The sequence below is a fragment of the Camelina sativa genome, chromosome 12 (genome assembly GCF_030686135.1).
Source record: "Camelina sativa cultivar CO46 ecotype springtype chromosome 12, ASM3068613v1".
Taxonomy (NCBI): domain Eukaryota; kingdom Viridiplantae; phylum Streptophyta; class Magnoliopsida; order Brassicales; family Brassicaceae; genus Camelina; species Camelina sativa.
This window is the reverse complement of record NC_141891.1, coordinates 19,960,379-19,985,652: the sequence shown is the minus strand read 5'-3', so window position 1 is coordinate 19,985,652 and position 25,274 is coordinate 19,960,379. Positions and strand designations below refer to the sequence as shown.

General features: G+C 30.4%; 4 protein-coding genes, 1 non-coding gene and 1 pseudogene across 5 annotated transcripts; all 6 read left to right on the top strand.

Moving 5' to 3' along the window:
* Nucleotides 1-3,495: 3,495 nt before the first annotated feature.
* On the top strand, nucleotides 3,496-3,602 carry LOC147930782 (small nucleolar RNA R71). The gene has a single exon (XR_015576916.1). It is a non-coding gene; the product is annotated as a small nucleolar RNA R71 (small nucleolar RNA).
* Nucleotides 3,603-6,189: 2,587 nt separating this feature from the next.
* Nucleotides 6,190-6,557, top strand: LOC104733667 (defensin-like protein 21 pseudogene; annotated as a pseudogene).
* Nucleotides 6,558-13,141: 6,584 nt separating this feature from the next.
* On the top strand, nucleotides 13,142-13,681 carry LOC104732233 (putative defensin-like protein 20). Its single transcript, XM_010451771.2, has 2 exons — nucleotides 13,142-13,238; nucleotides 13,329-13,681. Exons 1-2 carry the CDS (start codon nucleotides 13,181-13,183, stop codon nucleotides 13,547-13,549), a joined length of 279 nt encoding a protein of 92 aa, XP_010450073.2. The 5' UTR covers nucleotides 13,142-13,180; the 3' UTR covers nucleotides 13,550-13,681.
* Nucleotides 13,682-15,737: 2,056 nt separating this feature from the next.
* LOC104732231 (putative defensin-like protein 20) lies at nucleotides 15,738-16,254 on the top strand. The gene is made up of 2 exons (XM_010451770.2): nucleotides 15,738-15,847; nucleotides 15,938-16,254. Exons 1-2 carry the CDS (start codon nucleotides 15,790-15,792, stop codon nucleotides 16,156-16,158), a joined length of 279 nt encoding a protein of 92 aa, XP_010450072.1. The 5' UTR covers nucleotides 15,738-15,789; the 3' UTR covers nucleotides 16,159-16,254.
* A 2,104-nt stretch (nucleotides 16,255-18,358) lies between these two features.
* Nucleotides 18,359-18,884, top strand: LOC147930781 (putative defensin-like protein 20). Its single transcript, XM_087479710.1, has 2 exons — nucleotides 18,359-18,468; nucleotides 18,559-18,884. Exons 1-2 carry the CDS (start codon nucleotides 18,411-18,413, stop codon nucleotides 18,777-18,779), a joined length of 279 nt encoding a protein of 92 aa, XP_087335836.1. The 5' UTR covers nucleotides 18,359-18,410; the 3' UTR covers nucleotides 18,780-18,884.
* Nucleotides 18,885-22,761: 3,877 nt separating this feature from the next.
* On the top strand, nucleotides 22,762-23,239 carry LOC104774066 (putative defensin-like protein 20). The gene is made up of 2 exons (XM_010498731.2): nucleotides 22,762-22,871; nucleotides 22,962-23,239. The coding sequence occupies exons 1-2, from the start codon at nucleotides 22,814-22,816 to the stop codon at nucleotides 23,180-23,182; spliced, it is 279 nt and encodes a 92-aa protein (XP_010497033.1). The 5' UTR covers nucleotides 22,762-22,813; the 3' UTR covers nucleotides 23,183-23,239.
* The last annotated feature ends 2,035 nt before the right edge of the window (nucleotides 23,240-25,274 follow it).

The window sequence follows — 25,274 nt, the reverse complement described above, 5'->3', positions numbered from 1 at the left end:
GATGCTCCCAATCTTGGTGTCGATCGATGCTCTTGTGTTGATCCGAGATTTATGCTCCAAAAACGATCCAAATTGCTCCATTTTGCTCCTTTCATGCTAAAATCCTAGAAAACCTGTAAAGACTCAAAAACATCCTAGAAAACACATCAAAAGACTCTAAAAGACTCCTTATATCATGGTTAAAAACCACAAAAACCATGATATATCAACTCCCCCAGACTTAGCCTTTGCTTGCCCTCAAGCAAAACATAAACTTAGACCTGTGAAAGAGGTTTGAAAATAGGGAACGCACTCAATTGTAGATTACTCTTATTCGCACACTTCATTTACCTGACTCAAGAACTTACTTCTTATACTCAACCATGATAAGCATCAACATTCCTTACTCAAATCCCACAATTCTTTGGAATCTCTGAAATCTCCATTGTCATCTCATTAGTCAATATTAAAGCACAAATAAGGTGAATTCTTACCTTGGGTGTATTGATCAGTGGCATATGGACTCTCTTCAGGCCAAGACATTCTTCTTACATCTCCTTTCCTCTCCCTTTTCTCACTTCCAAGTTTTTTTCTTCTTTTTTCTTTTCTTAACCAAAGGTGTAAGCGAATACCGGGGTCATTGGTAATTTACCTACCCCTCGCTTCCAAGCTTTGTGTGATCATTTGACTCAAGAGTAGAATAATGAGGTCACAGGTAATTTACCTACCTCTCTAAACTGATCAAAATCATCTCATCCTTTATTCTCTTTTTTTTTATGATCTTTCTTTTTAAAGCACTGAAGGGAAGAGAGAGGGGAGACATACTCTGAAAAATTGCACTGTCTTGTATGGCCCGAAGAAGAAGTCTAGTCCACTGATTTCCAACCCCAAAGTAAGAGATTAAGTCCGGTTAAAATCCTGATAAAGGTTGAGACAATGTTAGATCAATCAGATATCCATTGAATAAGGGCTTTCAGGATTGTTGATAAGGCTCATAGTCTTTCTAAGCTTCAGTTCTGAGATCAAGCATAAACAAATAATCATTAGAGTGTTAGCCAAATAAGAGAAATCATTAATCAAGATCATAATTCCCAAAGACAAAACGAAAAATTTTGAAAAATTTGACTCAAACTTTATGGTTTTGACTGACATAACTGAAACTCAAAAACAGAAAACATAGTTAATAACTAACCTCCCCCAGACTTAAACAACACTGTCCCCAGTGTTATCAAGTAAGAGGAAAGCAAAAACAATAAAATAAAAAAAATAAAAATCAAAATCAAAAGAAAAAGAAAAACCTACCAGTGGGTTGCCTCCCACTAAGCGCTTGTTTTCAGTCATTAGCTTGACTGTGTTGGAGCTCAGGCATCCGGAAGAGCAGAAAATGGCATTGAAGTCCTCTTCATCTAAGGTGGTGTATAAGCTTTAGGTGCATGAGGTCTGCCAAGGATGTGAGGAACAAGACCAGGGCGGGATTTAGGTATGGGAGGGTATCTTTTCTGTCCTGCAAAATCATCAACAGAAGAAACAAGCGCTCTACGATAATCTCGTGGCTTGGTTAACTGCAAAACAGTTTTTATCTCTTTGAAATTCTTGTTGATGATAGGAGGAAGTTTAGGAGAAGAAGATGCATACCTTGGCCTTACCCGAGGGCTCTGGAGTATGGATTGATGACTCTTCTGTTTGGGAACAGGTTTCTGACTTGGAGCATCAGTTTTGGAGCTGTTCTGTCTCAGTCGTGGAAGGGTGTCGATCGATACCACCTGGTTGGTGTCGATCGACACTGCTTCTGATGCTCATGAATTTGCTTCTCTGCAGCTTATCTGAGCAATCTTCTCAACAGAAAACGTCTGTCCATCAATGGTAGGAGCTCTCCTCAGTTTATCCATCTCAAAACTCATACTCAAACCATCCACATTCAGTGTTATGTGTCCTTTCTGCACATCTATGATTGCACCAGCTGTAGCCAAGAAAGATCTTCCTAAGATGAGAGGATCTTTAGGCTCTTGATCATACTTCAGCACCACAAAGTCAGTAGGAATCATGAAATTCCCAACCTTAACTTGAATATCCTCTAAAAAACCTTCAAGAATTCTTCAGGATCGATCAGCTAGGATTAGAGAAATCTGAGTTGGCTTGAATTCTGTCATCCCAAGTCTCACAGCAACAGAATGTGGCATCAAGTTGATGCTAGAACCAAGGTCACAAAGTGAGTGAGAAAACTTTCCTGCTGAGATTGAGCAATCAAGTACAAAGCTTCCAGGATCTGGTAACTTCTTAGCAGTCCTACATTGAATGATTGCACTCACTTCCTTAGAGACAACCACTTCCTGCTTCTTTTCCTTCTTCCTCTGTGGAGGCTGGTTTAACAGAATCGCACTGACATCCTTAGTAAGTAGTGCTCCTTCCTCAGGGCTCAAACCATTTGATAGCATTCTCTTGACATAGCGCTTAAGTGGTGGTGAAAGCTTCACTGCATCAATCAATGGCATCTCAATCATCACCTTATCCATCATAGCCTTGCATCTAGCTTCCTCCATCTCCTGCTTGGACTTTCTTGGCTTGGGAAAAGGAACCTTAGGCTTGTAGACCCTTTCAGCAGCTGGAACCTGAGATTTTGCAGTTTCTGGGTTTGTCTGAGAGGAGTGTCGACCGACACCCAGGTGGTGTCGATCGACACCATCATCTGAAACCGAGAGATTTGTCGATTTCTCTCCGTTTTCAGCAGAAGCAAATTCACCATCACCTTCATCTCTCACTGATATGACATTGCAAGCATGTCTGGGGTTTGACTCAGTTCTTGCTGGAAGAACACTCTCTTGTCGTTTAACAGACCCATCAGTCTGTGCAACTTGAATCTCCAGCTTCTTAACATGAACATTCAATGCATCAATCTTCCCATTCAGCTCAGTGTAGACATTGTCAATCTTCCCATTGAATGTCACTGTCAATTGCTCATGTCCTTGCAAAAGCTGCTCAAGCATGGCTTCCATTCTACTCTCTGAAGAATTCTTAGGAGGTGGAGACTGATAAGATGAGTTCCCATATGTCCTTGTATAGCCATTGTTCTGTTGTTGCTGCTGATACTCTGGCTGGGAAGTGTAGCCTGAAGAGTTCCCACCGTAAGGCCTATTGCCTTGTTGATTTCCAAACCGCTGTCCCTGATTCCCATACACATAGTTCACATCTTCCTCTTGGTGTCCTTGATCAGGTTCTGGCTCATATGTCTCAACCTCAGCAGCAAAATGAACAGATTTCTTACCCATAAGGAGATTATGCACTGAATCCAGCTTAGCATTAACAGAAGCTAACTGGTTTGAATCAAATCCTCCATGCAATCTCTTCCTTTCAGCATCTGCTCCCTTAGTGCTATTGCTAGAAGCCAAATTCTCAATCAAAACTTCAGCATCTTCTAGAAATCTTATCTTAAAGTTCCCATGACTTGCATCATCCAAAGCTAATTGATACTTCCAGTCACACCCTCTAAAGAAGATACTTAGCAATTGAACCCTTGAAAAACCATGGTGTGGACAATCCCTCTGATAAGCTTTGAATCTGACCCAAGCTGCCTTGAATGCTTCATCTGGTCTTTGCTTGAATGAAGAGATCTTGACTCTCAGCTCATCTGACATTGCATCATCATAGAAGTGGTTAAGGAAAGCCACCTTGATATCATGCCAGTTTGTCAGAGATCCAGCTGGCACCTGCTTCAACCACTGAGATGCCTCTCCTGCAAGTGAGTATGGGAAGAGCTTGCAGAATATGAAGTCCTCAGTCACTCCATTAGCCTTGATACTGGTCACAAGATCCTCAAAGTGCTCAATGTGGTCCAAAGGCTTCTCATGGGGCAGGTTTGAGAAAGGGCACTGCCCAACCAGTTGAAAGTAAGCAGGCTTCAGCTCAAAGTCATTCCTCTGGAATGGTGGAGGAACAATTTCAGACCGGTTCTCATACACCAGATCAGCCCGGTTGTAGTCAGCAATGGTCCTGATCAAGTCCCGGTTTTGCTCCTGTCGTCGAACTGGGTTCTGTACGTGGTTGGCAGCTCTACGTCCGTCTGCTGCAGGTGGGTGTCGATCGATGCCACCTGGTTGGTGTCGATCGACACCAAGATCCGGATCATCAACGACACCAGCTTGCTGGTTCACGATAGCCTGCTCGTTGACAACAGGTTCAGCAATCACGTTTCCTTCTGCATCAAGCTTTTGGCCCTGCTCATTGCGCAAGTGGCCCTCTTGATCCCTCAAAACACCAGCCTCATCACGCATCAGAATGATCATATTAACCATCTTCAGAGATTTAGCTGCTTTTCTGTTCTCATGCTCAAGTTTTCCCAACTCTTGGTTTGACAAATTCACAATAGGACCAGACTTGTTGCTCCTTGTGTGAGGTCTAGGAGGCATGCACCTGAAAGACACAAGAGAAAAGAAAACAAAAGCGTGTTAGTGTGAAAATAAAAAGAAAAATTTAGACAAAATCAAAAACTCAAATCTAATGGTAGATCAAAGAGTCCCCGGCAAAGGCGCCAAAATTTGATATGCTCAAATTTACCCTAGAGCTACTCTCTCAAATTAAGAGATCACTGCAGTACTTAGGGGTCGAATTCCACAAGGACTCAAGACTACACAATAAATTATAGAGTTTTATAATTATGCTAAACATATTTAAATTGAATTAAAGTAAAGAAAAGCAAAATATTAAATAAAACTTGTTGTAAATTCAGAAAATCAAAAAGCTAGGCCTAGTGAATTTCTCAGGAAATTATGAAATATTAAATCAATCAATAAATTAGGATTCAAACAATTAAGAACAGATCTAGAACTCTAAACACTTTTGTAAATTAAATCAGTTCTCACTGCAAATAATATCTAAATTTAAAACCAGAAAATCCAAATCTCTTTGTAAAATTCTAGGTTAAAAATCAGCAATAATATTTAGATTGTTCACAAAATTATTAAATCAAATCTCTTTGCAAGAAATAATTTTGTTCATCAAAAGGTTTTATCAGGAAAATCAATTATATTCTCATATCAATTTATTTTCCTAAGGTATTAATTCTAGATGGCCAATCAAGGATTAATATGAAGAACAACCTAAGATGAAAATCTAGATAGATAAAGAATCCTAAATAATCAGATCTAATAATTCATAAAATCCCTGTGAAAAACCCTGAACCTAACAAACAAACTACTCAGACATATTCAATGAAGAACAAAACATAATTCTGAATAATAAGCAATAGAGATTAAAAAGAGTAAGAAGGAGTTCAAGAATTCTTCTCTACAAAGCAGATCTGATCTCTCTCTCTCCAAAGCTCTCCAAATCTCACATGGTTGCAGGAAAAATAAAACTTGATAGAATAAAACTTAAGGGTTTGCAAAAACCTAAAAACTATATATATATGTCCTAAAACACGTCAGGGACTTATGTTGCAATTTTGGAAGACTTTGGGGCAGAATTGTAAAACTTCCAATTTTGTGATTCTTCATCGCCTGAAGAGAGTGTCGATCGATGCTCCCAATCTTGGTGTCGATCGATGCTCTTGTGTTGATCCGAGATTTATGCTCCAAAACGATCCAAATTGCTCTATTTTGCTCCTTTCATGCTAAAATCCTAGAAAACATGTAAAGACTCAAAAACATCCTAGAAAACACATCAAAAGACTCTAAAAAAGATATTTTTGAAAAACCACAAAAACGATGATATATCAAGGGGCATTTTTAAAAAAGATATTTTTGAAAATGCCCCAATTTTTTTTATATTTCTAGTTTAAGTCTATACGAGACATACCATATTGAAATCAAATCACCAAAATATAATGGATCTAAGTTTTGTTTACAGTTCAAAGTAGAATTTTGTTTACAGTTACCCATACGAAACTTAAAAGAAAGAAATTAAATGCTGACCCCTACTTATATTGATCTACTTTACCTTCCAAAGTAACATATACATTTATTAAAATAATCATGCATATTTTGTTCTATAAAAAAAAACATATTTGTCAAAGTCCGAATTCAAAATTTTTTAGAAATATATAAAAAAGGTTGACCAAAAAATTGTTTTTATTACTATGTAGGATAATATTCATCAAACCACTTGATTGTAGTTGTAACTATAAATACGAAATAACTTTTTCATTATTTTTCATCCAAACAAAAAAAAAAATCAAAAGTTTGTAATATTTTAGTATAACAAAGAAAAAAGAGAAAGATGTTAAGAACAAAGATTGTTTCTTTGGTTTTATTTGCAGCCATTGTGATTTGCATTGGTATGTTTTTGTTTTAGTATTAATATGTTAATTTTTTTTTATAAATCTATAGTGTTTGGAATTTATAAGCTCATTTCTATCAAAACTTAGGTTCCAGCAAAGTAGACGGACAAAAAAACATTGCACCGAGGGTATATAATATCAAATCGATATGTTGTAGAGAACATCCAAGGCTCGGAAGATGTCTTCCAGGCATAGATGATAAACATGATAATGATGGGAAATGTTGGAATATTGTGTTGAAGGATGCGAAAGAGGTGGCTTCTGCAAACCTTTTGGAAACAAACACATATGTCATTGTTATTGTTAGGGTTAATTGACCACGAAACGCTATATTTAATTAATGATATTCTACTTTTATGATGAGAAATGAAATTAAAAAATATATATTAAATCATCTTAAATATTTCAGCGTAATAAAAAGTTCATATGGAAACCCACATCATACTTTTCAAAATTTAATTATATGTTAACAAAATTTACTTGTATATGCACAATATATTTTTTATTAAAATAAAAATTATAGTGCTCTCACTTATAAATTGATTCATTAAATTATTAACAACTCATTGTGGCAAAATTGTATTATATGAATAAAGTAAAAAAAATCTTCAAAATTTTGTATTTTGTTATACCACCAATTCATTAGTTGCATGCATAAAACTATGAGACATCATATACTATATGTGATTATGATGAACTACTCACACGAACAACGGTTTCACGATATAGCTCTCCCCTAATACTCAGATCCACGACAGACGGTTCTGCATGTACGACATGATCTAGCTCAACAATGGACAAGCTTTTCCCTCCTTCAAGACTGATCCTTTGAAATATAAAATAATTTCTTTTCATGCGGTTTATAGGTAATTTTTTTAAACTGAGATCAAATCTTAAAATTTCAAAAACAGGTCTATTTTTGCATTAACAAAATAGAGAAATTTTAAAAATTGAAGCTAAATCTTAAAATTTCTTAAAACTGAAACTTAATTTTGCAATAACAAAAAGTTTATGGTGCCTATTTTTGTTACTTAAAAACCCAAAAAAATTAGAGGGCCAACATCATTATATCTTGGAAACATGTGAAGGACCGTGCGTAGAAAATATGTGAAAGGTCAACACTATATTTAATTAATGATATTATACTTTTATGATGGGAAATTGAAAAAAAACAAAAATTAATCCATCTTAGATATTTCAGCATAATAAAAAGTTCGCATAGAAATCCACATAATACTTTCAAATTATTCATATACCTTTAATTATATGTTAACAAAATTTAGTTGTATATGCACAATATATTTAAAATAAAAATAAAACTTCTAGTGCTCTCACTTATAAATTAATTCATTAAATTAATTAACAACTCATTATCGCAAAATTTTATTATATGAATAAAGTAAAAAAAAAACTTCAAAATTTTGAATTTTAGTATACCACCAATTCACCAGTTGCATGCATAAAACTATCAGACATCATATACTATATGTGATTATGATGTAGCACTCCCCTAACAATCGGATCCACGGCAAACGGTTTTGCATTTGTGTAACATCCGCGAACCAATTTTTATGGTTTTGGTGTGGGTGTCGATCGACACCCTTGGTGTATCGATCGACATCATGTTTTCCGGTTTGGTCCGATTTGTTTTAATTGCTGTTTGGTTCGGTTTGGTTCAATTAAAATCCCTAAATCGTAATATAAGCGTCTAAGACGAACTAGGGGTTTTGGGAAAGTCTCTTTTGGTCGCCGTTAAGTGAGAAAAAGAGAGAAAAGAGAGAAAAACGTTTCTGTGATTTTTCTGGGCTTGTTCTTGGTGATTTGGGAGAGATCTGAGGCTGTGGAAGTGATAACTGTTGCTGGGAACGAAGGAGAAGCTTCTGGAGGTGTTGATTCCAACGTTTCTCAATCCAATCTTCCTGTTCTTGAGGTGAGTGCTTGACCATGGTTGATCTAAGCATGAGATCTCTTTTGTTTGGGTGTTTTCCTTGTTGTTTGTGTTGTTTTGTTGCTTGGGTTCGTTGGTTTCGTGATTCCCAGTGATTCCCGAGGTGTTTGGGTGAGTTTGAGACGGTTTCGAGGTGGATTGAAACGGAAGTTCGACGTTCGTGTTTGCGCAGATCATGTCTACAGAAGCGGCATCGATCGACACCTTAATGAGTAGCATCGGTCGACACCTTTTTGGTGAAGCATCGATCGACACCCTTCAGTATCGGTCGACACCTGTTTTTGTGGCATCGATCGGCACCTCTCTTGTAGCATCGGTCGACACCAGTCTCAACCGAGACTTATTTTCCTGGTTTGATGTATTGCTTGTGTTTTGTTTGCTTGCTTAAACTTGAGGGTCTCATATGCTTGTGTGTATAACCAAGTAGATGGGAGGACGACCTCACTAAGTATTTATGATAATACTTACGCATCTCAATTGTTGTTTGTGGTGTGCAGGTAAAGGAAAAGTGTGATCGTGGAATCAAAGGCGATGAGGAGGAGGATGTTCTAGAGGCTTGATTGATTGTGGTCTAGCTATTGTTAGGTTGCTAGTTTTGAGATGATAGAACATTGTGGGATGTTGGAACCTTGCTATTTCATTGTTGGTTTTGATTATTGCATTATTGATTATTGGTTTATTTATGTTGGATTTCTTAATGGATTAATGGAATGGTTTCTTTGGTTATCCGCGGTTGTTGATTGTTGCTAGGATGTTAGTGGGTATGGGACCACTAGTGATTTATATTATATATATATATATAAAAAAGAAGGGTTGTTTCAATTTGCGACATGCTCTAGCTCCACGATGGACACGTTCTTCCCTCCTTTAAAACCAGCCCTTTAAAATTTAAAATAATTTCTTTTTATGTGGTTTATAGATAAAATTTTAAAACTGAGATCAAATCATAAAATTTTGGAAAACAAGTCTATTTTTTGCAATAACAAAATAGATAAATTTAAAATTGAAGCTTAATCTTAAAATTTTCTAAAACTGAAATTTAATTTTGCAATAACAAAAGATTTATGGTGCCTATTTTTTTTTACTAAAAAACTCAAAAAATTTAGAGGGCCAACATCATTATATTTTGGAAAAATGTGAAGGAACAGGCCTAGAAAATATGTGAAGGGCCAAAACTATATTTAATTAATGATATTCTACTTTTGTGACAGGATATGAAATTTTTAAAAAAATATTAATCCATCTTAGATATTTCAGCTTCATAAAAAGTTCATATGGAAACCCACATAATACTTTTCAAATAATTCATATAAATTTAATTATATCTTAACAAAATTTAGTTGTATATGCACAATATATTTTTTTATTAAAATAAAAATTCTAGTGCTTTCACTTATAAATTGATTCATTAAATTAATTAACAACTTATTATGGAAAAAAATTTTATTATATGAATAAAGTAAAAAAAAAGCTTCAAAATTTTGTATTTATTATACCACCAGTTCATCATTTGCATGCATAAAACTATGAGACATCATATACTATATGTGATTATAATGAACAGCTCACACGACCAAGGATTTCATGATGTAGCTCTCCCCTAACACTCATATCCACAGCAGACGGTTCTGTATGTACGGCATGCTCTAGCTCCACAATGGACAAGCTTTTTCCTCCTCCAAGACTGATCCTTTGAAATATAAAATATTTTTTTGTTCATGGAGTTTATAGATAAATTTTTTAAACTGAGATCTAATCTTAAAATTTTGAAAAACAGGTCTATCTTTGCAATAACAAAATAGAAATTTTAAAAATTGAAGCATTAAAATTTCCTAAAACTAAAACCTAATTTTGCAATAACAAAAAGTTTATGGTGCCAATTTTCAATACTAAAAACAAAAAAAAATTAGAGGACCAACATCAATATATCTTGAAAATATGGCAATAATTTTTTTATTTTGGCGAATTTGTTTTTCATTTTTTGGCAGGAATTGTTTCAATTTTGGTGACTATACATTTTTTCTGTCACTCAAAGAAAGGGTAACTTGGTCATTTTGTACATAAATAGGGGTAGTTTTAAGGGGGTATTTTTAAAAAAGAGCATGAAAAAATGGTATTTTTGAGAATACCCCAATTTTTTTTATATTTCTAGTTTAAGTCTATAAGATACATACCAAATTGAAATCAAATCACCAAAAATATAATGGATCTAAGTTTTGGTTACAGTTCAAAAAAGAATTATATTACGACATAATCAATAGAACCCATACAAAACTTAAAAGAAATAAATTAAATGTCGAGCCCTACTTATATAGGGCATTCTAAAAATGCCCCTTTTTCCATATCCCTTATTAAAAATACCCCTTCATGTTGATCATTTTTAAAACTACCCCTCTTTATATACAAAATGACAAAATTACCCTTTTTTGAGTGATAGCAAGAATGTACAGTCATCAAAATCGAAAATATTTTCCCGCCAAAAATAAAATAATTTCCCGCGAAAATTTTTTTTTTCCTACCAAAAAAAAAAATTTCCCGCCAAAATCGAAAATTTTTCCCGCTAAAAATATTGAAATTTATATCTTATAAAAACATTGTAAACACTTTTAAAAACCTTGTAAATGCTTTTAAAAAGCTTTTAAAAGCGTTTACAAGGTGTTAAAAACCATTTAAAACCCTTATAAAAACCTTGTAAACGTTTTTATAAGGTTTTTAAAAATATTGTAAAAGCGTTTACAAGGTGTTTAAAAACCTTTAAAAAATCTTTTTAAAAACCATTTGAAAACCTTTTAAAAACCTTTAAAAAACGTTTTAAAAACCTTGTAAACGCTTTTACAAAGTGTTTGGAAAACCTTTTAAAACTTTTTAAAAAATCTTGTAAAAGCCTTTACAAGGTGTTTATAAGGCTTTTATAAGGTAGAAACCTTATAAAACCTTTTAAAAACCTTGTAAATTTTTTTTGGCGGGAAAATTTTTTTTGACAAAAATTTTTTTGGCGGGAAATTATGTTCGAAAAAGTTTTGGCGAGAAAATATGTTGGAAATTTTTTTGGCGGGAAAATTTGTTTTTCTTTTTATTGATTAAAATATTTTTCATCTAAGGGTAAAATGATCATTAAAAATTAAAGGAGGGCAAAAATAAAAATGGCCAAAAATGGGGTATTTTTGAAAAAGAGTATAAAAAAAATGGTATTTTTAACAAATTCTCTACTTATATTCATCTACTTTACCTTACAAAGTAACATATACATTTATTAAAATAATCATGCATATTTTGTTCTATATAAAAACAAAAATAAAAATATTTGTAAAATTTTGGAAAACAGATCTATTTTTGCAATAACAAAATAGATAAATTTAAATTGAAGCTAAATCTTAAAATTTCCTAAAACTGAAACTTAATTTTGCAATAACAAAAAGTTTATGGTGCCTATTTTTGTTACTACAAAACTCAAAAAAAAATTAGAGGGCCAACATCATTATATTTTGGAAACATGTGAAGGGTCGGGCCTAAGAAATATGTGAATGGCCAACACTATATTTAATTAATGATATTCTACTTTTATGACGGGATATGAAATTAAAAAAAAAAAATAATCCATCTTAGATATTTCAGCTTTATAAAAGTTCATATGGAAACCCACATAATACTTTTCAAATAATTCATATAAATTTAATTATATGTTAACAAAATTTAGTTGTATATGCACAATATATTTTTTTATTAAAATAAAAATTCTAGTGCTCTCACTTATAAATTGATTCATTAAATTAATTAACAACTCATTATGGAAAAAAAATTATTATATGAATAAAGTAAAAAAAAGCTTCAAAATTTTGTATTTTATTATACCACCAATTCATCAGTTGCATGCATAAAACTATGAGACATCATATACTATATGTGATTATGATTACCAGCTCACACGAACAACGGTTTCATGATGTAGCTCTCCCATAACACTAAGATCTACAGCAGACAGTTCTGTATGTACGGCATGCTCTAGCTCCACAATGGACAAGTTTTTCCCTCCTCCAAGACTGATCCTTTGAAATATAAAATATTTGTTTTTTTCATGGAGTTTATAGATAATTTTTTTAAAATGAGATCTAATCTTAAAAATTTGAAAAACAGGTCTATCTTTGCAATAACAAAATAGAGAAATTTTAAAAATTGAAGCTTTAAAATTTCCTAAAACTAAAACCTAATTTTGCAATAACAAAAAGTTTATGGTGCCTATTTTTAATACTAAAAACTCAAAAAAAATTAGAGGACCAACATCAATATATCTTGAAAATATGGCAAGAATTTTTTTATTTTGGCGAATTTTTTTTCATTTTTTGGCGGGAATTGTTTCAATATTGATGACTATACATTTTTTCTGTCACTCAAAGAAAGGGTAACTTGGTCATTTAGTACATAAATAGGGGTAGTTTTAAAAATAGTTAACATGAGGGGGTATTTTTAAAAAGAGGCATAAAAAATGGTATTTTTGAGAATACCCCAAATTTTCTTATATTGCTAGTTTAAGTCTATAAAATACATACCAAATTGAAATCAAATCACCAAAAATATAATGGATCTAAGTTTCGGTTACAGTTCAAAGAAGAATTTTAATATGACATAATCAATAGAACCCATACAAAACTTAAAAGAAATAAATTAAATGTCGACCCCTACTTATATTGATCTACTTTACCTTACAAAGTAACATATACATTTATTAAAATAATCATGCATATTTTGTTCTATATAAAAACAAAAATAAAATTTTTTTGTCAAAGTCTGAATCCAATCTTTTTTGGAAATATTTAAAAAGGTTGACCAAAAAATTGTTTTCGTTACTATGTAGGATAATATTCATCGAACCCCTTGATTGTAGTTCTAACTATAAATACGAAACAACTTCTTCATTTTTTTTCATCCAAAAAAAAAAGTCAAAAGTTTGCAATATTTTAGTATAACAAAGGTAAAAGAAAAAGATGTTAAGCGCAAAGATTGTCTCTTTGTTTTTATTTGCAGCCATTGTGCTTTGCATTGGTATGTTTTTGTTTTAGTATGAATACGTTAAAATGTTTTTATAAAACTATTGTGTTTGGAATTTATAAGCTCATTTCTATCAAAACTTAGGTTTCAGCAAAGTAGAAGGACAAAAAAACATCGCGCCGTGGGTATATAATATCAAATCGATATGTTGTAGAGAACATCCAAGTCTCGGAAGATGTCTTCCGGGCATAGATGATAAAGCTGATAATGATGGGAAATGCTGGAAATATTGTGTTGAAGGATGCGAAAGAGGTGGCTTCTGCAAACTTTTTGGAAACAAACATATATGCCATTGCTATTGTTAGGCTTAATTGACCACGAAACGCTATACTTAATTAATGATATTCAACTTTTATGACGGGATATGAAATTTAAAAAAATATATTAATCCATCTTCAATATTTTAGCATAATAAAAAGTTTATATGGAAATCCACATAATACTTCCAAATAATTCATATAAATTTAATTATCTGTTAACAAATTTTGGTTGTATATGCACAATATATTTTTTTAAAAAATAAAAATTATAGTACTCTCATTTATAAATTGATTCATTAAATTAATTAACAACTCATTATCGCAAAATTTTATTATATGAATAAAGTAAAAAAACATCTTCAAAAATTTGGATTTTATTATACCACCAATTCATCAGTTACATGCATAAAACTATCAGACATCATATACTATATGTGATTATGATGTAGCACTCCCCTAACACTCGGATCCACGGCAAACGGTTTTGCATTTACGACATGCTCTAGCTCTACGATGGACATGTTCTTCCCTCCTTCAAGACCAGCCCTTTGAAATATAAAATAAATTCTTTTTATGTGGTTTATAGATAAAATTTTAAAACTGAGATCAAATCTTAAAATTTTGGAAAACAGGTCTATTTTTGCAATAACAAAATAGATAAATTTAAAATTGAAGCTAAATCTTAAAATTTCCTAAAACTGAAACTTAATTTTGCAATAACAAAAGTTTATGATGCCTATTTTTGTTACTACAAAACTCAAAAAAAAATTAGAGGGCCAACATCATTATATTTTGGAAACATGTGAAGGGACGGGCCTAGGAAATATGTGAAGGACCAACACTATATTTAATTAATGATATTCTACTTTTATGACGGGATATGAAATTTTTTTTAAAAAATAATCCATCTTAGATATTTCAGCTTAATAAAAGTTCATATGGAAACCCACATAATACTTTTCAAATAATTCATATAAATTTAATTATATGTTAACAAAATTTAGTTGTATATGCACAATATATTTTTTATTAAAATAAAAATTCTAGTGCTCTAACTTATAAATTGATTCATTAAATTAATTAACAACTCATTATGGAAAAAAAATTATTATATGAATAAAGTAAAAAAAAGCTTCAAAATTTTGTATTTTATTATACCACCAATTCATCAGTTGCATGCATAAAACTATGAGACATCATATACTATATGTGATTATGATTACCAGCTCACAAGAACAACGGTTTCATGATGTAGCTCTCCCCTAACACTCAGATCCACAGCAGACAGTTATGTATGTACGGCATGCTCTAGCTCCACAATGGACAAGCTTTTCCCTCCTCCAAGACTGATCCTTTGAAATAAAAAATATTTGTTTTTTTCATGGAGTTTATAGATAATTTTTTTTAAATGAGATCTATTGTTAAAATTTTGAAAAACAGGTCTATCTTTGCAATAACAAAATTGAGAAATTTTAAAAATTGAAGCTTTAAAATTTCCTAAAACTAAAACCTAATTTTGTAATAACAAAAAGTTTATGGTGCCTATTTTTAATACTAAAAACTCAAAAAAATTAGAGGACCAACATCAATATATCTTGAAAATATGGCAAGAATTTTTTTATTTTGGCGAATTTTTTTTCATTTTTTGGCGGGAATTGTTTCAATATTGGTGACTATACATTTTTTCAGTCACTCAAAGAAAGGGTAACTTGGTCATTTTGTACATAGGGGTAGTTTTAAAAATAGTTAATATGAGGGGGTATTTTTAAAAAGAGGCATGAAAAAATGGTATTTTTGAGAATACCCCAAATTTTCTTATATTGCTAGTTTAAGTCAATAAAATACATACCAAATTGAAATCAAATCACCAAAAATATAATGGATCTAAGTTTTGGTTACAGTTCAAAGAAGAATTTTAATACGACATAATTAATAGAACCCATACAAAACTTAAAAGAAATAAATTAAATGTCGACCCCTACTTATATTGATCTACTTTACCTTACAAAGTAACATATACATTTATTAAAATAATCATGCATATTTTGTTCTATATAAAAACAAAAATAAAAAAAATTTGTCAAAGTCTGAATCCAATCTTTTTTGGAAATATTTAAAAAGGTTGACCAAAAAATTGTTTTCGTTACTATGTAGGATAATATTCATCGAACCCCTTGATTGTAGTTCTAACTATAAATACGAAACAACTTCTTCATTTTTTTTCATCCAAAAAAAAAAAGTCAAAAGTTTGCAATATTTTAGTATAACAAAGGTAAAAGAAAAAGATGTTAAGCACAAAGATTGTCTCTTTGTTTTTATTTGCAGCCATTGTGCTTTGCATTGGTATGTTTTTGTTTTAGTATGAATACGTTAAAATGTTTTTATAAAACTATTGTGTTTGGAATTTATAAGCTCATTTCTATCAAAACTTAGGTTTCAGCAAAGTAGAAGGACAAAAAAACATCGCGCCGTGGGTATATAATATCAAATCGATATGTTGTAGAGAACATCCAAGTCTCGGAAGATGTCTTCCGGGCATAGATGATAAAGCTGATAATGATGGGAAATGCTGGAAATATTGTGTTGAAGGATGCGAAAGAGGTGGCTTCTGCAAACTTTTTGGAAACAAACATATATGCCATTGCTATTGTTAGGCTTAATTGACCACGAAACGCTATACTTAATTAATGCTATTAATGATATTCAACTTTTATGACGGGATATGAAATTTAAAAAAATATATTAATCCATCTTCAATATTTTAGCATAATAAAAAGTTTATATGGAAATCCACATAATACTTCCAAATAATTCATATAAATTTAATTATCTGTTAACAAATTTTGGTTGTATATGCACAATATATTTTTTTTAAAAATAAAAATTATAGTACTCTCATTTATAAATTGATTCATTAAATTAATTAACAACTCATTATCGCAAAATTTTATTATATGAATAAAGTAAAAAAACATCTTCAAAAATTTGGATTTTATTATACCACCAATTCATCAGTTACATGCATAAAACTATCAGACATCATATACTATATGTGATTATGATGTAGCACTCCCCTAACACTCGGATCCACGGCAAACGGTTTTGCATTTACGACATGCTCTAGCTCCACGATGGACATGTTCTTCCCTCCTTCAAGACCAGCCCTTTGAAATATAAAATAAATTCTTTTTATGTGGTTTATAGATAAAATTTTAAAACTGAGATCAAATCATAAAATTTTGGAAAACAGGTCTATTTTTGCAATAACAAAATATATAAATTTAAAATTGAAGCTAAATCTTAAAATTTCCTAAAACTGAAACTTAATTTTGCAATAACAAAAGTTTATGATGCCTATTTTTGTTACTACAAAACTCAAAAAACAATTAGAGGGCCAACATCATTATATTTTGGAAACATGTGAAGGGACGGGCCTAGGAAATATGTGAAGGACCAACACTATATTTAATTAATGATATTCTACTTTTATGACGGGATATGAAATTTTTTTTAAAAAATAATCCATCTTAGATATTTCAGCTTAATAAAAGTTCATATGGAAACCCACATAATACTTTTCAAATAATTCATATAAATTTAATTATATGTTAACAAAATTTAGTTGTATATGCACAATATATTTTTTATTAAAATAAAAATTCTAGTGCTCTAACTTATAAATTGATTCATTAAATTAATTAACAACTCATTATGGAAAAAAAATTATTATATGAATAAAGTAAAAAAAAGCTTCAAAATTTTGTATTTTATTATACCACCAATTCATCAGTTGCATGCATAAAACTATGAGACATCATATACTATATGTGATTATGATTACCAGCTCACAAGAACAACGGTTTCATGATGTAGCTCTCCCCTAACACTCAGATCCACAGCAGACAGTTCTGTATGTACGGCATGCTCTAGCTCCACAATGGACAAGCTTTTCCCTCCTCCAAGACTGATCCTTTGAAATAAAAAATATTTGTTTTTTTCATGGAGTTTATAGATAATTTTTTTTAAATGTGATCTATTGTTAAAATTTTGAAAAACAGGTCTATCTTTGCAAAAACAAAATTGAGAAATTTTAAAAATTGAAGATTTAAAATTTCCTAAAACTGAAACCTAATTTTGTAATAACAAAAAGTTTATGGTGCCTATTTTTAATACTAAAAACTCAAAAAAAATTAGAGGACCAACATCAATATATCTTGAAAATATGGCAAGAATTTTTTTATTTTGGCGATTTTTTTTTCATTTTTTGGCGGGAATTGTTTCAATATTGGTGACTATACATTTTTTCAGTCACTCAAAGAAAGGGTAACTTGGTCATTTTGTACATAAATAGGGGTAGTTTTAAAAATAGTTAATATGAGGGGGTATTTTTAAAAAGAGGCATGAAAAAATGGTATTTTTGAGAATACCCCAAATTTTCTTATATTGCTAGTTTAAGTCTATAAAATACATACCAAATTGAAATCAAATCACCAAAAATATAATGGATCTAAGTTTTGGTTACAGTTCAAAGAAGAATTTTAATACGACATAATTAATAGAACCCATACAAAACTTAAAAGAAATAAATTAAATGTCGACCCCTACTTATATTGATCTACTTTACCTTACAAAGTAACATATACATTTATTAAAATAATCATGCATATTTTGTTCTATATAAAAACAAAAATAAAAAAAATTTGTCAAAGTCTGAATCCAATCTTTTTTGGAAATATTTAAAAAGGTTGACCAAAAAATTGTTTTCGTTACTATGTAGGATAATATTCATCGAACCCCTTGATTGTAGTTCTAACTATAAATACGAAACAACTTCTTCATTTTTTTTCATCCAAAAAAAAAGTCAAAAGTTTGCAATATTTTAGTATAACAAAGGTAAAAGAAAAAGATGTTAAGCACAAAGATTGTCTCTTTGTTTTTATTTGCAGCCATTGTGCTTTGCATTGGTATGTTTTTGTTTTAGTATTAATACGTTAAAATGTTTTTATAAAACTATTGTGTTTGGAATTTATAAGCTCATTTCTATCAAAACTTAGGTTTCAGCAAAGTAGAAGGACAAAAAAACATCGCGCCGTGGGTATATAATATCAAATCGATATGTTGTAGAGAACATCCAAGTCTTGGAAGATGTCTTCCAGGCATAGATGATAAAGCTGATAATGATGGGAAATGCTGGAAATATTGTGTTGAAGGATGCGAAAGAGGTGGCTTCTGCAAACTTTTTGGAAACAAACATATATGCCATTGCTATTGTTAGGCTTAATTGACCACGAAACGCTATACTTAATTAATGATATTAATGATATTCAACTTTTATGACGGGATATGAAATTAAAAAAAATATATTAATCCATCTTCAATATTTTAGCATAATAAAAGTTCATATGGAAATCCACATAATACTTTCAAATAATTCATATAAATTTAATTATCTGTTAACAAATTTTGGTTGTATATGCACAATATATTTTAAAAAAAAAATTAAAATTATAGTACTCTCACTTATAAATTGATTCATTAAATTAATTAACAACTCATTATCGCAAAATTTTATTATATGAATAAATTAAAAAAAAATCTTCAAAAATCTGGATTTTATTTTACCACCAATTCATCAGTTACATGCATAAAACTATCAGACATCATATACTATATGTGATTATGATGTAGCACTCCCCTAACACTCGGATCCACGGCAAACGGTTTTGCATTTACGACATGCTCTAGCTCCACGATGGACATGTTCTTCCCTCCTTCAAGACCAGCCCTTTGAAATAAAAAATAATTTCTTTTTATGTGGTTTATAGATAAAATTTTAAAACTGAGATCAAATCTTAAAATTTTGGAAAATAGGTCTATTTTTGCAATAACAAAATAGATAAATTTAAAATTGAAGCTAAATCTTAAAATTTCCTAAAACTGAAACTTAATTTTGCAATAACAAAAAGTTTATGATGCCTATTTTTGTTACTACAAAACTCAAAAAAAAATTAGAGGGCCAACATCATTATATTTTGGAAACATGTGAAGGGACGGGCCTAGGAAATATGTGAAGGACCAACACTATATTTAATTAATGATATTCTACTTTTATGACGGGATATGAAATTTTTTTAAAAAAATAATCCATCTTAGATATTTCAGCTTAATGAAAGTTCATATGGAAACCCACATAATACTTTTCAAATAATTCATATAAATTTAATTATATGTTAACAAAATTTAGTTGTATATGCACAATATATTTTTTATTAAAATAAAAATTCTAGTGCTCTCACTTATAAATTGATTCATTAAATTAATTAACAACTCATTATGGAAAAAAAATTATTATATGAATAAAGTAAAAAAAAGCTTCAAAATTTTGTATTTTATTATACCACCAATTCATCAGTTGCATGCATAAAACTATGAGACATCATATACTATATGTGATTATGATTACCAGCTCACACGAACAACGGTTTCATGATGTAGCTCTCCCCTAACACTCAGATCCACAGCAGACAGTTCTGTATGTACGGCATGCTCTAGCTCCACAATGGACAAGCTTTTCCCTCCTCCAAAACTGATCCTTTGAAATAAAAAATATTTATTTTTTTCATGGAGTTTATAGATAATTTTATTTAAATGAGATCTAATGTTAAAATTTTGAAAAACAGGTCTATCTTTGCAATAACAAAATTGAGAAATTTTAAAAATTGAAGCTTTAAAATTTCCTAAAACTAAAACCTAATTTTGCAATAACAAAAAGTTTATGGTGCCTATTTTTAATACTAAAAACTCAAAAAAAATTAGAGGACCAACATCAATATATCTTGAAAATATGGCAAGAATGTTTTTATTTTGGCGAATTTTTTTTCATTTTTGGCGGGAATTGTTTCAATATTGGTGACTATACATTTTTTCTGTCACTCAAAGAAAGGGTAACTTGGTCATTTTGTACATAAATAGGGGTAGTTTTAAAAATAGTTAACATGAGGGGGTATTTTTAAAAAGAGGCATGAAAAAATGGTATTTTTGAGAATACCCCAAATTTTCTTATATTGCTAGTTTAAGTCTATAAAATACATACCAAATTGAAATCAAATCACCAAAAATATAATGGATCTAAGTTTTGGTTACAGTTCAAAGAAGAATTTTAATACGACATAATCAATAGAATCCATACAAAACTTAAAAGAAATAAATTAAATGTCGACCCCTACTTATATTGATCTACTTTACCTTACAAAGTAACATATACATTTATTAAAATAATCATGCATATTTTGTTCTATATAAAAACAAAAATAAAAAAAATTTGTCAATGTCTGAATCCAATCTCTTTTGGAAATATTTAAAAAGGTTGACAAAAAAATTGTTTTCGTTACTATGTAGGATAATATTCATCGAACCCCTTGATTGTACTCTCACTTATAAATTGATTCATTAAATTAATTAACAACTCATTATCGCAAAATTTTATTATATGAATAAAATAAAAAAAAAATCTTCAAAAATTTGGATTTTATTATACCACGAATTCATCAGTTACATGCATAAAACTATCAGACATCATATACTATATGTGATTATGATGTAGCACTCCCCTAACACTCGGATCCACGGCAAACGGTTTTGCATTTACGACATGCTCTAGCTCCACGATGGACATGTTCTTCCCTCCTTCAAGACCAGCCCTTTGAAATATAAAATAATTTCTTTTTATGTGGTTTATAGATAAAATTTTAAAACTGAGATCAAATCTTAAAATTTTGGAAAACAGGTCTATTTTTGCAATAACAAAATAGATAAATTTAAAATTGAAGCTAAATCTTAAAATTTCCTAAAACTGAAACTTAATTTTGCAATAACAAAAAGTTTATGATGCCTATTTTTGTTACTACAAAACTCAAAAAAAAATTAGAGGGCCAACATCATTATATTTTGGAAACATGTGAAGGGACGGGCCTAGGAAATATGTGAAGGACCAACACTATATTTAATTAATGATATTCTACTTTTATGACGGGATATGAAATTTTTTTAAAAAAATAATCCATCTTAGATATTTCAGCTTAATAAAAGTTCATATGGAAACCCACATAATACTTTTCAAATAAAAATTATTATATGAATAAAGTAAAAAAAAGCTTCAAAATTTTGTATTTTATTATACCACCAATTCATCAGTTGCATGCATAAAACTATGAGACATCATATACTATATGTGATTATGATTACCAGCTCACACGAACAACGGTTTCATGATGTAGCTCTCCCCTAACACTCAGATCCATAGCAGACAGTTCTGTATGTACGGCATGCTCTAGCTCCACAATGGACAAGCTTTTCCCTCCTCCAAAACTGATCCTTTGAAATAAAAAATATTTGTTTTTTTCATGGAGTTTATAGATAATTTTTTTTAAATGAGATCTAATGTTAAAATTTTGAAAAACAGGTCTATCTTTGCAATAACAAAATTGAGAAATTTTAAAAATTGAAGCTTTAAAATTTCCTAAAACTAAAACCTAATTTTGCAATAACAAAAAGTTTATGGTGCCTATTTTTAATACTAAAAACTCAAAAAAAATTAGAGGACCAACATCAATATATCTTGAAAATATGGCAAGAATGTTTTTATTTTGGCGAATTTTTTTTCATTTTTGGCGGGAATTGTTTCAATATTGGTGACTATACATTTTTTCTGTCACTCAAAGAAAGGGTAACTTGGTCATTTTGTACATAAATAGGGGTAGTTTTAAAAATAGTTAACATGAGGGGGTATTTTTAAAAAGAGGCATGAAAAAATGGTATTTTTGAGAATACCCCAAATTTTCTTATATTGCTAGTTTAAGTCTATAAAATACATACCAAATTGAAATCAAATCACCAAAAATATATGAATCTAAGTTTTGGTTACAGTTCAAAGAAGAATTTTAATACGACATAATCAATAGAATCCATACAAAACTTAAAAGAAATAAATTAAATGTCGACCCCTACTTATATTGATCTACTTTACCTTACAAAGTAACATATACATTTATTAAAATAATCATGCATATTTTGTTCTATATAAAAACAAAAATAAAAAAAATTTGTCAAAGTCTGAATCCAATCTCTTTTGGAAATATTTAAAAAGGTTGACCAAAAAATTGTTTTCGTTACTATGTAGGATAATATTCATCGAACCCCTTGATTGTAGTTCTAACTATAAATACGAAACAACTTCTTCATTTTTTTCATCCAAAAAAAAAAAAGTCAAAAGTTTGCAATATTTTAGTATAACAAAGGTAAAAGAAAAAGATGTTAAGCACAAAGATTGTCTCTTTGTTTTTATTTGCAGCCATTGTGCTTTGCATTGGTATGTTTTTGTTTTAGTATTAATACGTTAAAATGTTTTTATAAAACTATCGTGTTTGGAATTTATAAGCTCATTTCTATCAAAACTTAGGTTTCAGCAAAGTAGAAGGACAAAAAAACATCGCGCCGTGGGTATATAATATCAAATCGATATGTTGTAGAGAACATCCAAGTCTCGGAAGATGTCTTCCAGGCATAGATGATAAAGCTGATAATGATGGCAAATGCTGGAAATATTGTGTTGAAGGATGCGAAAGAGGTGGCTTCTGCAAACTTTTTGGAAACAAACATATATGCCATTGCTATTGTTAGGCTTAATTGACCACGAAACGCTATACTTAATTAATGATATTAATGATATTCAACTTTTATGACGGGATATAAAATTAAAAAAAATATATTAATCCATCTTCAATATTTTAGCATAATAAAAGTTCATATGGAAATCCACATAATACTTTCAAATAATACTTTCAAATTTTGGTTGTATATGCACAATATATTTTTTTAAAAAATTAAAATTATAGTACTCTCACTTATAAATTGATTCATTAAATTAATTAACAACTCATTATCGCAAAATTTTATTATATGAATAAAGTAAAAAAAATCTTCAAAAATTTGGATTTTATTATACCACCAATTAATCAGTTACATGCATAAAACTATCAGACATCATATACTATATGTGATTATGATGTAGCACTCCCCTAACACTCGGATCCACGGCAAACAGTTTTGCATTTACGATATGGACATGTTCTTCCCTCCTTCAAGACCAGCCCTTTGAAATATAAAATAATTTCTTTTTATGTGGTTTATAGATAAAATTTAAAACTGAGATCAAATCTTAAAATTTTGGAAAACAGGTCTATTTTTGCAATAACAAAATAGATAAATTTAAAATTTCCTAAAACTGAAACTTAATTTCGCAATAACAAAAAGTTTATGGTGCCTATTTTTGTTACTACAAAACTCAAAAAAAATTTAGAGGGCCAACATCATTATATTTTGGAAACATGTGAAGGGTCGGGCCTAGGAAATATGTGAAGGGCCAACACTATATTTAATTAATGATATTCTACTTTTATGACGGGATATGAATTTTTTTTTAAAAAAATAATCCATCTTAGATATTTCAGCTTAATAAAAGTTCATATGGAAACCTACATAATACTTTTCAAATAATTCATATAAATTTAATTATATGTTAACAAAATTTAGTTGTATATGCACAATATATTTTTTTATTAAAATAAAAATTCTAGTGCTCTCACTTATAAATTGATTCATTAAATTAATTAACAACTCATTATGGAAAAAAAATTATTATATGAATAAAGTAAAAAAAAGCTTCAAAATTTTGTATTTTATTATACCACCAATTCACCAGTTGCATGCATAAAACTATGAGACATCATATACTATATGTGATTATGATTACCAGCTCACACGAACAACGGTTTCATGATGTAGCTCTCCCCTAACACTCAGATCCACAGCAGACAATTCTGTATGTACGGCATGCTTTAGCTCAACAATGGACAAGCTTTTCCCTCCTCCAAGACTGATCCTTTGAAATATAAAATATTTGTTTTTTTCATGGAGTTTATAGATAATTTTTTTTAAATGAAATATAATCTTAAAATTTTGAAAAACAGGTCTATCTTTGCAATAACAAAATAGAGAAATTTTAAAAATTGAAGCTTTAAAATTTCCTAAAACTAAAACCTAATTTTGCAATAACAAAAAGTTTATGGTGCCTATTTTTAATACTAAAAACTCAAAAAAAAATTAGAGGACCAACATCAATATATCTTGAAAATATGGCATCGGCCGATGCATGTTGGCGTCGGTCGATACTGAGTCCTGGTTTGTTATTTGTGGTTTGTTGATTGTTGTGTTGGTTATTGATACTCTATTGCTTGTGTGTATAGCCCAGTAGATGGGAGGATTGCCTTACTGAGTGTTTATAAAATACTCATGCATTGCAATATGTGTTTGTGGTGCAGGTAAAGGCAAAGTGTGATTGTGGAATCAAGGCAATGAAGAGGAGGATGTTCTAGTGGTTCGCTTGTTTGTCTAGCTTCTGTTAGGGTGCTAGAGTTGAGTCCTAGAATGTTGCTTAGGATTGCTGGTTCACTGGTTTATGTTGTTTGGATCATTGGATTATTATTGGTTATTATATTTATTGAATATTATTTATTGGTTATTGGTATTGTTATTCCGCTGTTGGTTGTGATTATGGTTAGGTGGCTAGTGGGTATGGGACCACTAGTTGTAGTTTATTTATTATATTATATTTATTATTTATTATTCAAAAAAAAAAGGTCGGTCCTTTCATTTTGGTATTAGAGCCTTTACGGTTCTAGGTTTGGGTTCACTAGGTTTCTGTTGTGATGTT

Bases quoted from the DNA above. Each gene is read 5' to 3' on its own strand.
- LOC104732233 (XM_010451771.2), top strand. From the start codon at position 13,181: ATGTTAAGCGCAAAGATTGTCTCTTTGTTTTTATTTGCAGCCATTGTG. The intron at 13,239-13,328 runs GTATGTTTTTGT...ATCAAAACTTAG, and splicing joins AGCCATTGTGCTTTGCATTG to GTTTCAGCAAAGTAGAAGGA.
- LOC104732231 (XM_010451770.2), top strand. From the start codon at position 15,790: ATGTTAAGCACAAAGATTGTCTCTTTGTTTTTATTTGCAGCCATTGTG. The intron at 15,848-15,937 runs GTATGTTTTTGT...ATCAAAACTTAG, and splicing joins AGCCATTGTGCTTTGCATTG to GTTTCAGCAAAGTAGAAGGA.
- LOC147930781 (XM_087479710.1), top strand. From the start codon at position 18,411: ATGTTAAGCACAAAGATTGTCTCTTTGTTTTTATTTGCAGCCATTGTG. The intron at 18,469-18,558 runs GTATGTTTTTGT...ATCAAAACTTAG, and splicing joins AGCCATTGTGCTTTGCATTG to GTTTCAGCAAAGTAGAAGGA.
- LOC104774066 (XM_010498731.2), top strand. From the start codon at position 22,814: ATGTTAAGCACAAAGATTGTCTCTTTGTTTTTATTTGCAGCCATTGTG. The intron at 22,872-22,961 runs GTATGTTTTTGT...ATCAAAACTTAG, and splicing joins AGCCATTGTGCTTTGCATTG to GTTTCAGCAAAGTAGAAGGA.